The sequence below is a fragment of the Alosa sapidissima genome, chromosome 4 (genome assembly GCF_018492685.1).
Source record: "Alosa sapidissima isolate fAloSap1 chromosome 4, fAloSap1.pri, whole genome shotgun sequence".
NCBI classification, from domain to species: Eukaryota; Metazoa; Chordata; class Actinopteri; order Clupeiformes; family Clupeidae; genus Alosa; species Alosa sapidissima.
In genome coordinates this window covers 39,676,002-39,689,145 of record NC_055960.1, presented here as the reverse complement: position 1 = coordinate 39,689,145, position 13,144 = coordinate 39,676,002, and the positions used below count along the sequence as shown (strand labels likewise).

At 43.4% G+C, this 13,144-nt stretch overlaps 1 protein-coding gene and 1 long non-coding RNA gene across 4 annotated transcripts in view; one reads left to right on the top strand and one right to left on the bottom strand.

The window, feature by feature from the left end:
* Positions 1 to 5,564: 5,564 nt before the first annotated feature.
* Positions 5,565 to 13,144, top strand: part of LOC121706682 — a 7,649-nt gene continuing 69 nt past the window's right edge. Inside the window, exons 1-2 of the long non-coding RNA XR_006031106.1 lie at positions 5,565 to 5,631; positions 11,479 to 11,488. This is a non-coding gene — a long non-coding RNA (uncharacterized LOC121706682). The remainder of the gene's footprint in view (positions 5,632 to 11,478; positions 11,489 to 13,144) is intronic.
* Positions 7,516 to 13,144, bottom strand: part of mon1a (MON1 secretory trafficking family member A) — a 15,085-nt gene continuing 9,456 nt past the window's right edge. For all 3 annotated transcript variants that reach the window (XM_042088591.1, XM_042088590.1, XM_042088592.1), the window contains 2 exons: positions 9,488 to 9,635; positions 7,516 to 8,812 (listed from right to left, as the gene is read on the bottom strand). In XM_042088591.1, the coding sequence (XP_041944525.1) occupies positions 8,672 to 8,812; positions 9,488 to 9,635 (289 nt within the window). In that variant the 3' untranslated portion in view covers positions 7,516 to 8,671. The remainder of the gene's footprint in view (positions 8,813 to 9,487; positions 9,636 to 13,144) is intronic.

The window sequence follows — 13,144 nt, the reverse complement described above, 5'->3', positions numbered from 1 at the left end:
TACACACACACTCTTCTACACACTCACTCTTCTACACACACACTCTTCTACACACACACTCTTCTACACACACACTCTTCTGGGACAGGTGCGCATTTGCACAACTCTTTTGGGAAAGGTGCGCCGGAACAGATAAGGTAGGTAATTATACTTCACACAACGTTTCGGTTTCGGTCTCACAGGTCGGTGAGCGTAACGTTGTGTGAAGTATAATAAAGTATTTGCATGCGTGTGTGTGTGTGTGAAGTATAATAAAGTATTTGCATGCGTGTGTGTGTGTGTGTGTATGTGTGTTGTGTGTGTGAGTAGGGCCATCCTTAAAAATATTTTAGTTTGCAGTAACAGCCAAAAAAAATTAAAAATGGATCGGTAGGTAGGTCAATATTTTTTTTTTTCAAGATTCAAAGTAAAAAAAAAAAAGTACAATTTTGGTCATGGTGACTACGTAGGAATTAATTTACACAAATGTGCATATCGTGACGTAACTGACTGGGTCTTCAACCTGGCAGACTTTTGGGTCATAGGGCTCATCTACATGTACCCAGAAAGAAGGCTACAATAGCTCTTGGCCACGTTATATTGAAATTTGACTATACAGTACTCAATGCTATACAGTGTATTATACAGTCTCTGCTCTGTTTCTAAGGAAGTTCCAAAAAACAACGTCGTTCTATTAAGTTTCGTTAAATAAATAAATAGCCTTCCAACAGGTTGAAGCGGAGCTTTGATACCAACGTTATCGATTAGTTTCAGTTTCTCTCGCGCAGACGCGCATTGAATGAATGCTCATACCACCACTTAATTGTAGGGCTCCATGTTTAATGACATCGATAGCAGAAACGTTTGTTTTCTTTTTTCGTCGATCCGCGGTTTCTTGATCAACTGCGCAGCAAATTATCAGATGAAGCACCGGGCCTAATTTCACTCCACGACTCCGCAGACCAGCAGTCTCCATGTTGCGGACCCATATTTTGAGAAATGCTGAATAGACCACAACCAATTTCAATACTCCGACACGGTCACCGTTAGACTAGGGGGAGGAGGGATGAGAAAAGATCTGGCCACAGTTCTTCCAGTAAAAGCGTTATCAGTTTGTGTGAATGAAACGAAGCGTAGGCCATAATGTGACATGCGTAAAACCAATGGTGTACAGATGACGCCACAGGTTTTTTTTTAAGTGAGCCACGTTTGCATGTAGGCAATTTATATTCACAATACTTGGGCCTACTAAAAGAAATATTATTTTATTGCATTTGTATTGGTTGTTTAGAGTAAAACAACACAATCTGTCGGTATTAACGCAAGTTTACAACCGGCGGACTAAAAGGGGAAAAAAATAAATATTTAGATAGATAGATAGATAGATAGATAGATACTTTATTGATCCCCAGGGGAAATTCAAGGTCTCAGCAGCATACATACAAGACAAATACATTCTTTAACAGCAGAAGAGTAATTAAAGTATATAATATAAAAACACAACTAAGCAGTAAGGACAGTAGAAGATAAAGAATATGCTAAATATACTAAAATACAAATTATACTAACACTTAATACAATATATAAAAATATACTAAAATACAAATAACACAATTACAAATTATACTAACACTTAATCTAAATCAATTCTAAAAACAGTATCCACATAGTGGTGATTAATAAATCAGAGGCGCTTGCAATGACTGAGGCAGGGACTGAGCCTGTGATTCTCTGTGCATAGTAAGGTATGGTAAGGTGCTCTAAGGTGCTCTGTGTGAATGAGTGTCATGGTGGTAGTGCAATGGTGATAGTGGTCATGGTGATAGTGCAAATGAGTAAGTCAACAGTGCAACAATGCAGAAATAAAGTAAAGAAAAGTCTATATATCTATATATTTAACTATTTAAGAAAATGTATAAGTGTGGCCACAGTTCGGCTGTGGCATGGAGGGGGGGGGGGGTTATGCATATGTGCTAATGTGCTAATATAGCAGGCAAACAGTGAGGCATAAAGACAGTGGTACAAGTGGCTAGTGGACAGGCAGTACCAAACATGGAGGGGATGAAGAGGCAGACAGACTATGCAGAGAAGTCTATCTCTCCTCTTCCCTTAAGTGAGGCATTGAACAGTTCAATGGCCCTGGGGACAAATGACTTTCTCAGTCTGTCAGTTGTGCAAGGCAGTGAGCGAAGTCTCCAGCTGATCAGGCTCTTCTGCTTAATAATAGTGCTGTGGAGTGGGTGACAGTCATTGTCCAAGATGTTGATCAGTCTGTTCAGGGTCCTTTTGTCAGATAGTGAAGTGATACACTCCAGTTCAGCTCCCACTACAGAGCCAGCTTTCCTTACCAGCATGTCAATATTTGGGTCGGTTTTAAATTGACAGGGTCGGTCGGGTTACGGCAAACGAAAATATTTTAAAGGATGGCCTAGAAAGTCAAGAGTGTGTGTGTGTTGTGTTTGTGAGCAGAAAGTCAAGAGTGTGTGTGTGTGTGTGTGTCAGTAGAACGTCAGGAAGAGCTATGGGGTCAGGCAGGAACCTGACCAATGATCTATTGCTGCTGGTGAATAATTAACCCAACCACACACACGCACACACACGCACACACACACACACACACACACACACACACACACAGCCCTTTGCCATCCATATGCACACTGACAGGTGCAGGGCACTTCTCCCCACATTTGCATGTGTGTGTGTGTGTGTGGGGGGGGGGGTTACATCATTACGAACATTACAAATCAGAAATGCTCCTGGTTTTGGAAAGAGAACATAAAGCTGCAGAACAATATAGAACAATATAGAACAATGCATTCAGAACACTATAACAATACAGAACAATGACAAAGACAAAGACGGAAGTTCAATTGTGTGTGTGTGTGTGAGAGAGAGAAACAGTCGAGAGAGAGAGAGAGACAGAGAGATGAGAGGTATCTTTGCCAGGAATGATGATGGATTGTTTGAGCAGCTGAATGCTGATCAATATACACAACAGTGGTTATACACACACATACACACACAGCTGTCTGTATAAACGGCTCATAAAAGCTTTTAATGACTCATTCTGCACAACCATGACGACTCTGGCATTTCCACCATAAACAGGAGAACAGTCCAGTAGAACCATTAGCGTCCACAGGCCCCCTCTCCCCCACCACACACACAGTCCAGTAGAACCACACACACACACACACCCTCTCACTCAGCACACACACACACACACACACACACACACACTCACTCACTCACTCCCCACAACAGCAGAGACACACACACACACACACACTCACTCAGCAGAGACAGAGACACACATACACACATACACTGCATATATGGACACATACACAGACACACACACACACATACACTGCATATATGGACGCATACACAGACACACACACACACACACACATACACTGCATATATGGACACATACACAGACACACACACACACACACAAATACTCTGCATATATGGACACATACACAGACACACACACACACATACACTGCATACATGGACACAGACACACACACACACACATACACTGCATATATGGACACATACACAGACACACACACACACACACACACACACACACACACTATCCACTGGCACACCGCACATCCTGAAATGGTCTGTCTGTCAACCTTAAAACCAGTAGGTAACTTTTAGGCCCAAAGCCATCTAATAGAGCTACTGGTGGGTGTATGGTGTGTGTGTGTGTGTGTGAGTATAGAAGGTAACTGGGAAGAGCACATTAAAGAGCTCACCAGCGACTACTGCAACAGACTGGACCTCATCGACTCCTGCCCCTTACCCATCATTATGAAAATGCAAATTCAGCTTTTATTGGCAAATTTCCATATTCAACAAAACATACTGACAGCACTAAACAATAAAAGTTAGTGTGGAGCCCTGATACTGACAGCACTAAACAATAAGACGGTGGGAGTGGTAAGGAAGTGGCTTGGGCTGAACACGCACTCAACCCGGGACATTATCTTTCAGCCCAGGAAGGATGGAGGTCTAGGCGTCCCTAACATCGAGTGGATATACACTGCCACTAGAACCAGCCACCTGCTTAACATCGAGTGGATATACACTGCCACTAGAACCAGCCACCTGCTTAACATCCAGTGGATATACACTGCCACTAGAACCAGCCACCTGCTTAACATCCAGTGGATATACACTGCCACTAGAACCAGCCACCTGCTTAACATCCAGTGGATATACACTGCCACTAGAACCAGCCACCTGCTTAACATCCAGTGGATATACACTGCCACTAGAACCAGCCACCTGCTTAACATGTTGAACAACAGTGACCCACCGGTGAAACAGATGGCTTGGGTGTCTCTCATCCAACATCTACAGAGGCGGAAAGTCTCGCCCACTAAGGAGGATGATGCACAGTTCCTTGGCTTTAAGCTGAAGGACAATGGCAAACTGGACATCAAAGGAGGATGATGCACAGTTCCAATGGCAAACTGGACATCAAAGGAGGATGATGCACAGTTCCAATGGCAAACTGGACACCTAAGCGGCTGGATTCGGTGAGAGGTCGGACTGGCTGGACTTAAACGATCTCTGCCATCGGATTGGAATACACCTGAAGTGGGCCAGACCGGACAGTGGAACAGTTGAACTGGACAACATCATTACCGATCATTTACACGCGCGCAACCTACAAAGTAAGCGACACGCAGTTTGAGATGTCAACAACAGGTGCGAGGGCAGAAATTCTCAAAATGAAGCGCTCACATAGCGCACAACACTGGACAAGCCTCAGGCTACAGGGAAAACTGGCGCTTCTACCATTTGCAAATCACTCCTTGTCCCACACCATATTTTCAAACCCCACTCTTGGCGAGGATATTCTCACGTTTACCATCAAATCGCGTCTTCAAGTCCTCCCAACAAGATCAAACCTGGCTACGTGGTACCCATCCAACTACAAACCAGACTGCATTCTTCACTCCACTAACTATGTTAATGAGACCACTGCACATGTCCTGAATGGATGCAGCTTTTATAAAGGACTTTACATAGCAGGGCATGATAGACTGGTGGACTTAGTGTCACAAAGCATCAAACTAGTACAGGAGGGAACGACAAAAATATACAAACACCACACTGTACAAATGGACTGGTTTAATGACCAAACCACCAACAATATCACTTTCTGTAATATTCCAAATACCCCAGATATCACCATTATAGATTACAATAATAAGAATGTGACTATTGTTGAAATAGGATGTTCTTTTGATTTGTACATGGACACTTATTTTAACTCCAAGCTGCTGAAATATCAGCCACTTGCTGACAACATCACAAATATGGGGTTTCATTGCAAAATTATCATTCTTGTTTTTGGGAGTCTTGGGCATGTGCACAAACTTGTCTGCAACTGTGTGGACTAAGCAAGCCAATTGCAAAAAAACTTGCAAAGTACTGCTCCATTTCTGCAATAATAGGTAGTTTATCCATCTGGAAGCGACGATGCCATGTTTACCCATAAGCATGCAGTTCAGAATGTTTGATCAGACCTGCCTAAGTGTGTAACTTACATACTTCCTTCAATGTTTGGATCTGTGAATCTTCCCCTGTGTTAAGGTCCAAATAAAAGCATTAAAATGTGTATTCTAGTGGACAGTGTTTGCTGCTAATGGTCTTTGGTTGGACCTGTGTGTGTAAGTGAGACATAAAGCTGTGTGATAGCAGCTGTTTAAGTGTGTGTGTGTGTGTCTGTGTGAGACCACTGAGGTGTGTGATGGAAGCTGTTGTTCCACTATGTCGTTAGGCAGGTGTTGTTCCACTGTGTCGTTAGCCAGGTAGGTGATTAACCTCACATGGGCCCCTGACTTGGCATTCCAGTCACGGCTGCTACGTGCCCTGAAACCCAACCACACACACATACACACACTCACACTCACACTCACACACACTCTCACTCACTCACACACACACACTCACACACACACTCATTACTGCCAACACGTGCCTGCAGGAATGAATGCTATGGTACGCACACCCACCTACAGAACCATAACCCCCCCCCCCACACACACACACACACACACCTTTACATTACATTTGCTTAATCTGCCCATACACGATCTAAACACACATCTTTACGTTCTATACATTCTCTGCATTCTCCACATCTGATCCCCTTTCCGTATTTCGAGGTTATGTGATTACTATCAGTTCATCGAGGACACACATCTCAGTGGCATTTCTTTGTGTGCTCATTATGATATAACTACACTTGACTTTTAAACAGATCATATTAGTATGAGTCCGTTTCTTATTCTTTAAGTGACGTGCTGTTTTTTTCATTAATGAAGTTCAGCGCAGCGCAGCGAAGTGAAGTGAAGTGCGCAACTGCGCCAAGTTATGTACCCATCATCCAGAACATCTGCTCAGAGACAGGACTCCGCAAAGCTCGCAAAGAAAATTACGACAGCAGAAACTACATCAGATTTGCCGAACGGTTTGTTTTGGTTCTGTTGAAATACTACGTGTTTTGCGCAGTTCTAAACAGACCACAGAGGTTCTAATCCCAACATGCGAGTCTTTATGGAGTGATTAAATCTTGTTGGTTTATGACTGACAGACACAACGGGCGGTCCACACTCCGACTTGCTCTTTGAGATGACAAATCGACATAATGTCGACTGAGAAGTAAGTCTGGGCGTGTTGCTCAACTTATCTGCCGAAATAAGCAAACTTGGCAACATTCCGCCATACTTTCTTCTGGGCACCATCAAACATATAGTCATAGATCCACACAAATATGGTATCGGCGCAAACACACAGGTCACATTACCGTGTCGTGCTGTGGGATCAGACCTACCTGTTAGAGTGACCACAAGACCGACCTACACCCACCCCCGACTCTGCTGTGTGCTCGCGCGCCTCTCCCCGCGCAGGGGCCGCATCACACTCCTACGGATATGTCTGTCACCGAAAAATCTTTCTTTCACACTAACCGTTGTTGTGTTTTGGTCTGCAGTTGCGGGCTTCTTGATGAGACGCTGTGATAAGATGTCAGCCTCAGCCAGCAGTCAGTCGCGCACTGGTTAGCTCGCTCCTCCCTTCGGCGGCTGCAGGAATAGTCCGAAGCGAACATTCCCCCCGGGACGACTCGCGCCGTTACACCACGTCCACTCAAAACAAAACGAATTCCGTAAACCTTCATTAGCACACTAGCAACTCTCCCTCCAACTGAATAAATAATTATCATCTTCTCAAAGCAGATAGACAGGTTGGCGCCATTAGCTGTCGACAGAACGTTACTGCGTGCGTTCAATTCCAGCTCCCCCGTAGGGTTGCTCATTCATGTAAATATGTCCCCCTTTGAGCAACTAATGCTGAAACTTATCTTACAGTATACAAGTACCGAACTGGTAGAGGTGACAACCCCAACAATATTCTCTGTAAACCAAATCTTTCATTTTCATTCACTGAAGAAAATAATTAAACAGCAGGAGCCAATCAGCACACGTGGAAAACAAGGAGTTTTTTGGAATGTTGCTTTTTATTTCTTTCAGTGATCAAGAAATATCAGAAGGTCAGTCTCTCAGTGATGTTTGAGTGATGGCCACCTGGGGTCCCTTGCTGAGGCGTGCTAGTGGTGTTGACAGAGTGGAGTGAGGTTGGTGTCGATGCTGTCCAGGTGTGTCCTGCGCCGAATCTGTCCAGGTGTGTCCTCGTCCAGGTGCGTCATACGCACCACTGCTCCCCACAGCTCCACCTGCGATGGACCCACAGGTCATCAGATCCAGCCCGGGAATAACACACCTGCACAGGTGTGCCTGGTCCACCACACACACACTCAACACACACACACACACACACACACACACACACACACACACACACACACACACAACACACACACACACACACAACACACACACAACACACACACATCCCAGTTGACAGGTTCACTTCAGAAATGATTTCTGTGTGAATGTGTTCACACATGTCTGTGAAGGTTGCTATGGGTTACTATATGTCCTGTGGTGATGAAGGTTGCTATGGGTTACTATATGTCCTGTGGTGATAAACCTCTGAGCCCCTGGGCTACGTGAGGAGTGACCAGTCATGTGACCAGGAGTGACCAGTCATGTGACCAGAGCTTTGCATCTCCCTCCACAGGTGCACCAGCAGGTGAGGTGATAAAGGAACCTGAGAATCACACAGTGGAGTGGAGCTGGACCGAGAGCTCAGTTTTTGCAGAAGTGTTGGAGTACAGCACTGCAGAACACATGTCCAACCAGAGAGCACAACTCCAGAACCAATCAGAGCCCTGAGATCCACAACTCCAGAACCAATCAGAGCCCTGTTACAGAATCTGGATGGCCCGCTCCTATGAGGAGTCACTCACACTCACACACACACACACACACACACACACGCACACGCACACGCACGCACGCACGCACCCTGTATTTCGGGGTGCTGTGGAGTGTGACATTAAGGCATGGCGTCTGGGAGTCCGTGACCTCTGACCTACGACCTCTGAGAAGCAGCAGCAGCCACAGGTGAGCTGTACGGAGCGCGCTCAGTAGGTGAGCTGTACGGAGCACGCTCAGTAGGTGAGCTGTACGGAGCACGCTCAGTAGGTGAGCTGTACGGAGCGCGCTCAGTAGGTGAGCTGTACGGAGCATGCTCAGTAGGTGAGTGGAGAGAGGATGAAGAGGCGGTCCTCCTCTTTGCGGATCCACTTCAGCAGCTTGTTGACGGCTGCCACGGCGACCGCCTTAGTGCCCAGGGGACTGAAGCAGAGGTAGAGCTCAAAACCACTGGTGACCTACAGGGGGCGCCGAGGGGGGTGCAGAAAAGGGTTCATGAGAGTGAATAGGGCACACACACACACACACACACACACACACCCTGAGTGAATAGGGCTGCTCAACTCTGCTATTGCACACACACACACACACACACACACACACACACACACACACACACACACACACACACACACACACACACACACACACACACACACACACACCCCCTGAGTGAATAGGGCTGCTCAATTCTACCACAATCACAATAACCATTATTTTGGTCTTCATTAAGATCACATCATTTAAAGGACAAACCTGGTGATTTCCTTCATTAAGATCACATCATTTAAAGGACAAACCTGGTGATTTTTTTTCAGAGATCTCCTTTTCTCAAGGCCACCGAGCATGGTCAGTACAAAACAAACTGTTTTACCGTTGAGCTCAAGTTTCTGCAGCCAACAGCTAAAGTAGCCAGGCAGCTACAGTGCTGCACTCTGGGGCTCACAAACATGTCCCCAGAGTGCAGCACCATAGCTGCCTGGAAGCTCCGACTGTTGGCTGGTAGAACCCATTGTTTTGTTTTCTCATACTGACTCATTGACCTTGAGAAACAGAGATCTATGTCAATCACCTTTAATGTACACTCAATTTCTGAAAACACCGTGTGTGTGTGTGTGTGTGTGTGTACTAACCCAGGCGTAGAGGTTCTCGGTGTGTGTGGTGTGGTAGGTAGTGCGTAGCGGCCGTGTCGGGTGGTGCAGGCGGCTGTGCAGCTGCTGGTATAAACTCATCAGACGCTCCTGCTCCTCAACACTGCTGTAGGGCAGCGACAGCTCAGGGCTGGGCACACACACACACACACACAACCATTAATATATACACACACACACACACACAACCATTAATATATACACACACACAACCATTAATATATACACACACACAACCATTAATATGCACACACACACACACACACACCAACACAACCATTAATATGCACACTAGACATGTAATTGATATTACATAGACATGTAATAGACATCTAATCGATACTACGTTCTCTATAAATAAATAAGCTAAATATATAGGGATGCACAATATATCGGCGGTCGATATATTATTGGCCGATAAGTGAAAAAATGAAAATATTATTATCGGTCCGATAACAGAATTCTGGCCGATAATTTGCGCCGATATTTTTTAAAGTCCTAATTTAGGCCTACGTAGCCTAAGGTCCTTCTGGCTACACTGAGCTACTTGAGCTTGGTTGGCTATACTTTTTCCTCAATATAATGTCAGCGGTGTGAATTAGGGGTGTAAAGATTAACCGATACGTATCGGTATCCATTTTTAACGTGTAAGATACGGCTACATCGATACGTGAAGCCCCGTATCGGAAAAAAACTGAAATGAACCGGCCGTTATATCGATTTACTTGTTATGAATCGGTTCACAACCTTTTCTGCTCGCTCAGACTCTCATTTACGTTCCAAGCGTTTTTGGTTAAATTCATTGCCCAAAGTTGTCAAATGACCTCATTACCCATCTAATGCAACTTACAGTAAGCATGTGACAACTTGCACTCGGTCGGCTTTTGTTTTTCGAAATCCAGCGCGAAATTAAACACTTATAGCGTTCCTAAACAGCAACGATAGTCTGTAGAGTAGCCTTACCTTTGATGAAGGGATTTCCTTAATGTTAAATAATAATTTGGCCCTTGCTGCTAAAACGATGCACAAATTATTAGCCAATGATTTTGTTCATATTCACTCAGACTTGTGGCATTATAGGTTCCTGCATTAGGTCTACTGTTGGAACAAAATAAGCCCAGATTGATTTGTAGGCCTATTTTATTCTTTCATTGATTTGTAGGCCTATTTTATTCTTGTAGGGTAGGCTATATGAGAAAAGGCCAAGAGTGTCTTAAGCACTGTTTTATTTTATTTCGGTATTGTCTTACCTCAACAAGGCTACAGCTCCATGAAAACAATCAGATATAACTCTATAAAATCTGTAAAGTCTATAAAAATGTATTTTTATGTTGTATTTGGCTGCTGTGTTTGACTGAAATGTAGACTATTCTTTTTTCATTTCAATACAGTATATGAAACAAACCTCAGTTTAGATAATCATATTCACACATTTTTTGCCTAATTGACCATGACAATGATAATTGATAATATACAATTAATGTGCACCTTGAGCAAATGATAAAAAATCTTTCAGAATGCTTTCCATTCTTGAACTGCATCGAATCGCATCGCATCGAATCGTACTGAATCGTTTTTTATAAACATGTATCTTTTCTTGTATCCAATCGTGCCCATGTATCTAGATGCGAATCGTATCGTCTTTCACGAGAGATTCACACCCCTAGTGTGAATGTATTTCACCACTCTACAAACTCTAACAAAATCTGTGGATATGCGTTCATTTGGGAATCTGTGCATCTCAAAATCGTCTCGTGAATGATCCGCCATTTAACTTTACCAGAGCTCAGCCCTATCTAGAGCCGTCTTGTGCTGGTGTGTTTGCACTTTACCACGCTGGTCGGGGAAACAAATAAGCAAACTCATAACATAAGTAGGCCTAGTTCTAAGTTGGGTTTTAGTATTATATTTGCATTACGTTAGCTTGGGTTTTGTATTACTACCTAGAAATATGCTAACCATTCCTGCTTCAGTTCCAGACAGGTCATCATAATAAGTTATTAAAACCTTCGGGGCCAACGCCTTTAATTTCTGCTGCAGCAGGTTGTGCGCAACAGAGTAGACGGACATAAGATACAGTCTGAGGAGTTGCAGCTTTATTCAGTTACCCGCAGTTGAAACTAAACCTTCCCTAAGTTTTCCTCACAAACTCTGATTTGGTCACTATACTGTAGCTTATTCCCAGCTGAGCCGTTTATGAGCGTTTAGTCCTAAATTAAAACGATTCAAACTCTCTAGCCACTTACTCGCTATTCACTGACGTCAGGTTCACTTAAAGGAGCCACACATACTGTAGGGCTAGGCTACTGTTATGTTGTTGACTGCTGTACTATTGAGGACTATTATGAGTTCTGTCCATCATTTGGTGGTAGGTAAAATTACTGCAATAAAATTATGCTTATTAAATGCTTTCCCCAAATCACTTTTCACAATTTTTTTTCAAGAGTAATATTATCGATTATCATATCGGTATCGGCCACAACAAACCAATAAATATCGGTTATCGTTACCGGCCCTAAAATTCCATATCGGTGCATCTCTATAAATATATCTTGCATTGTAGCTAGTACGTGCAACTCTACCAGAGTAGGTGATAGAAGTAGCCTACCTCAACACAGACTCTCAATGAGTCCTTGCCCCATGCTCTCTCTCTCTTCTCTCTCTCTCTTCTCTCTCTCTCTTCTCTCTCTCTCTCCCTCTTTCTCCCTCTCAACAGGCGCATCCCTCCTCAGCATGCACATGTAATCCAAACATTCACAATCGTGCAAGACGACTGGCTAAATTGCTATTAAATCCGGTTAGCATCATTAGCACGCTGCACGAATTTGTTCAAAACTGTTGCCAAAATTGACTGCTAAGTTCTAATCATCTCAATCCCAATGCAAATGGAAAAGTACTTTCCAAGACTCAAACGGGCCTGTCCCAAGGAGAAAAAAGTATTCATTTGAAACTTAAACACATGTGGGGAAACTGAACAGTCTAACCAGTAGACTATGATAACTAGCAAATTAAGCTACTTTGTTCACAATATTTTCAGGCTTCAACCAGTGCTGCTCATTCAGACTTATGTGCACATTTATTTATTTGAGTGTTTTTCATGTTTTCATGATTGTGTTGCTATTTCTTCTCTCTGTTTGCTTTGATTGATAACTGAGGTGATTAAAATTAGAGGAAGGTTAAGTTTAAGGTTAAGTTTAAGTTTAAAAAGTGTTTAAATTGAACTTTTTTTCTTCTGGTCCTTATCTGAAATAGATTTTTTTTTTAAAAATCAATAATTATCGATAACGACTGATATGAAATACTTATATCTTAATACAGTTTTCAGCCATATTGCCCAGCCCTAATGCACACACACACATATATACACACACCAATATGTATACACACACACACACACACACACACACACATATATACACACACCAATATGTACAGTATACACACACACACACATCAGCAGATACTGTACAAACCCAATCATGCCCATCATCATGTGTGTGTGTGTCTGTAAGTGTGAGTGTAAGTGAGTGTAAGTGAGTGTAAGTGCTTGTGTCTGTTCTATACGTTTTTAGTTGACAGGCAATAATGACCAATTAATGGAAATTCTAGTGCGTGCGTGAGTGTGTGTGTGTGTGTGTG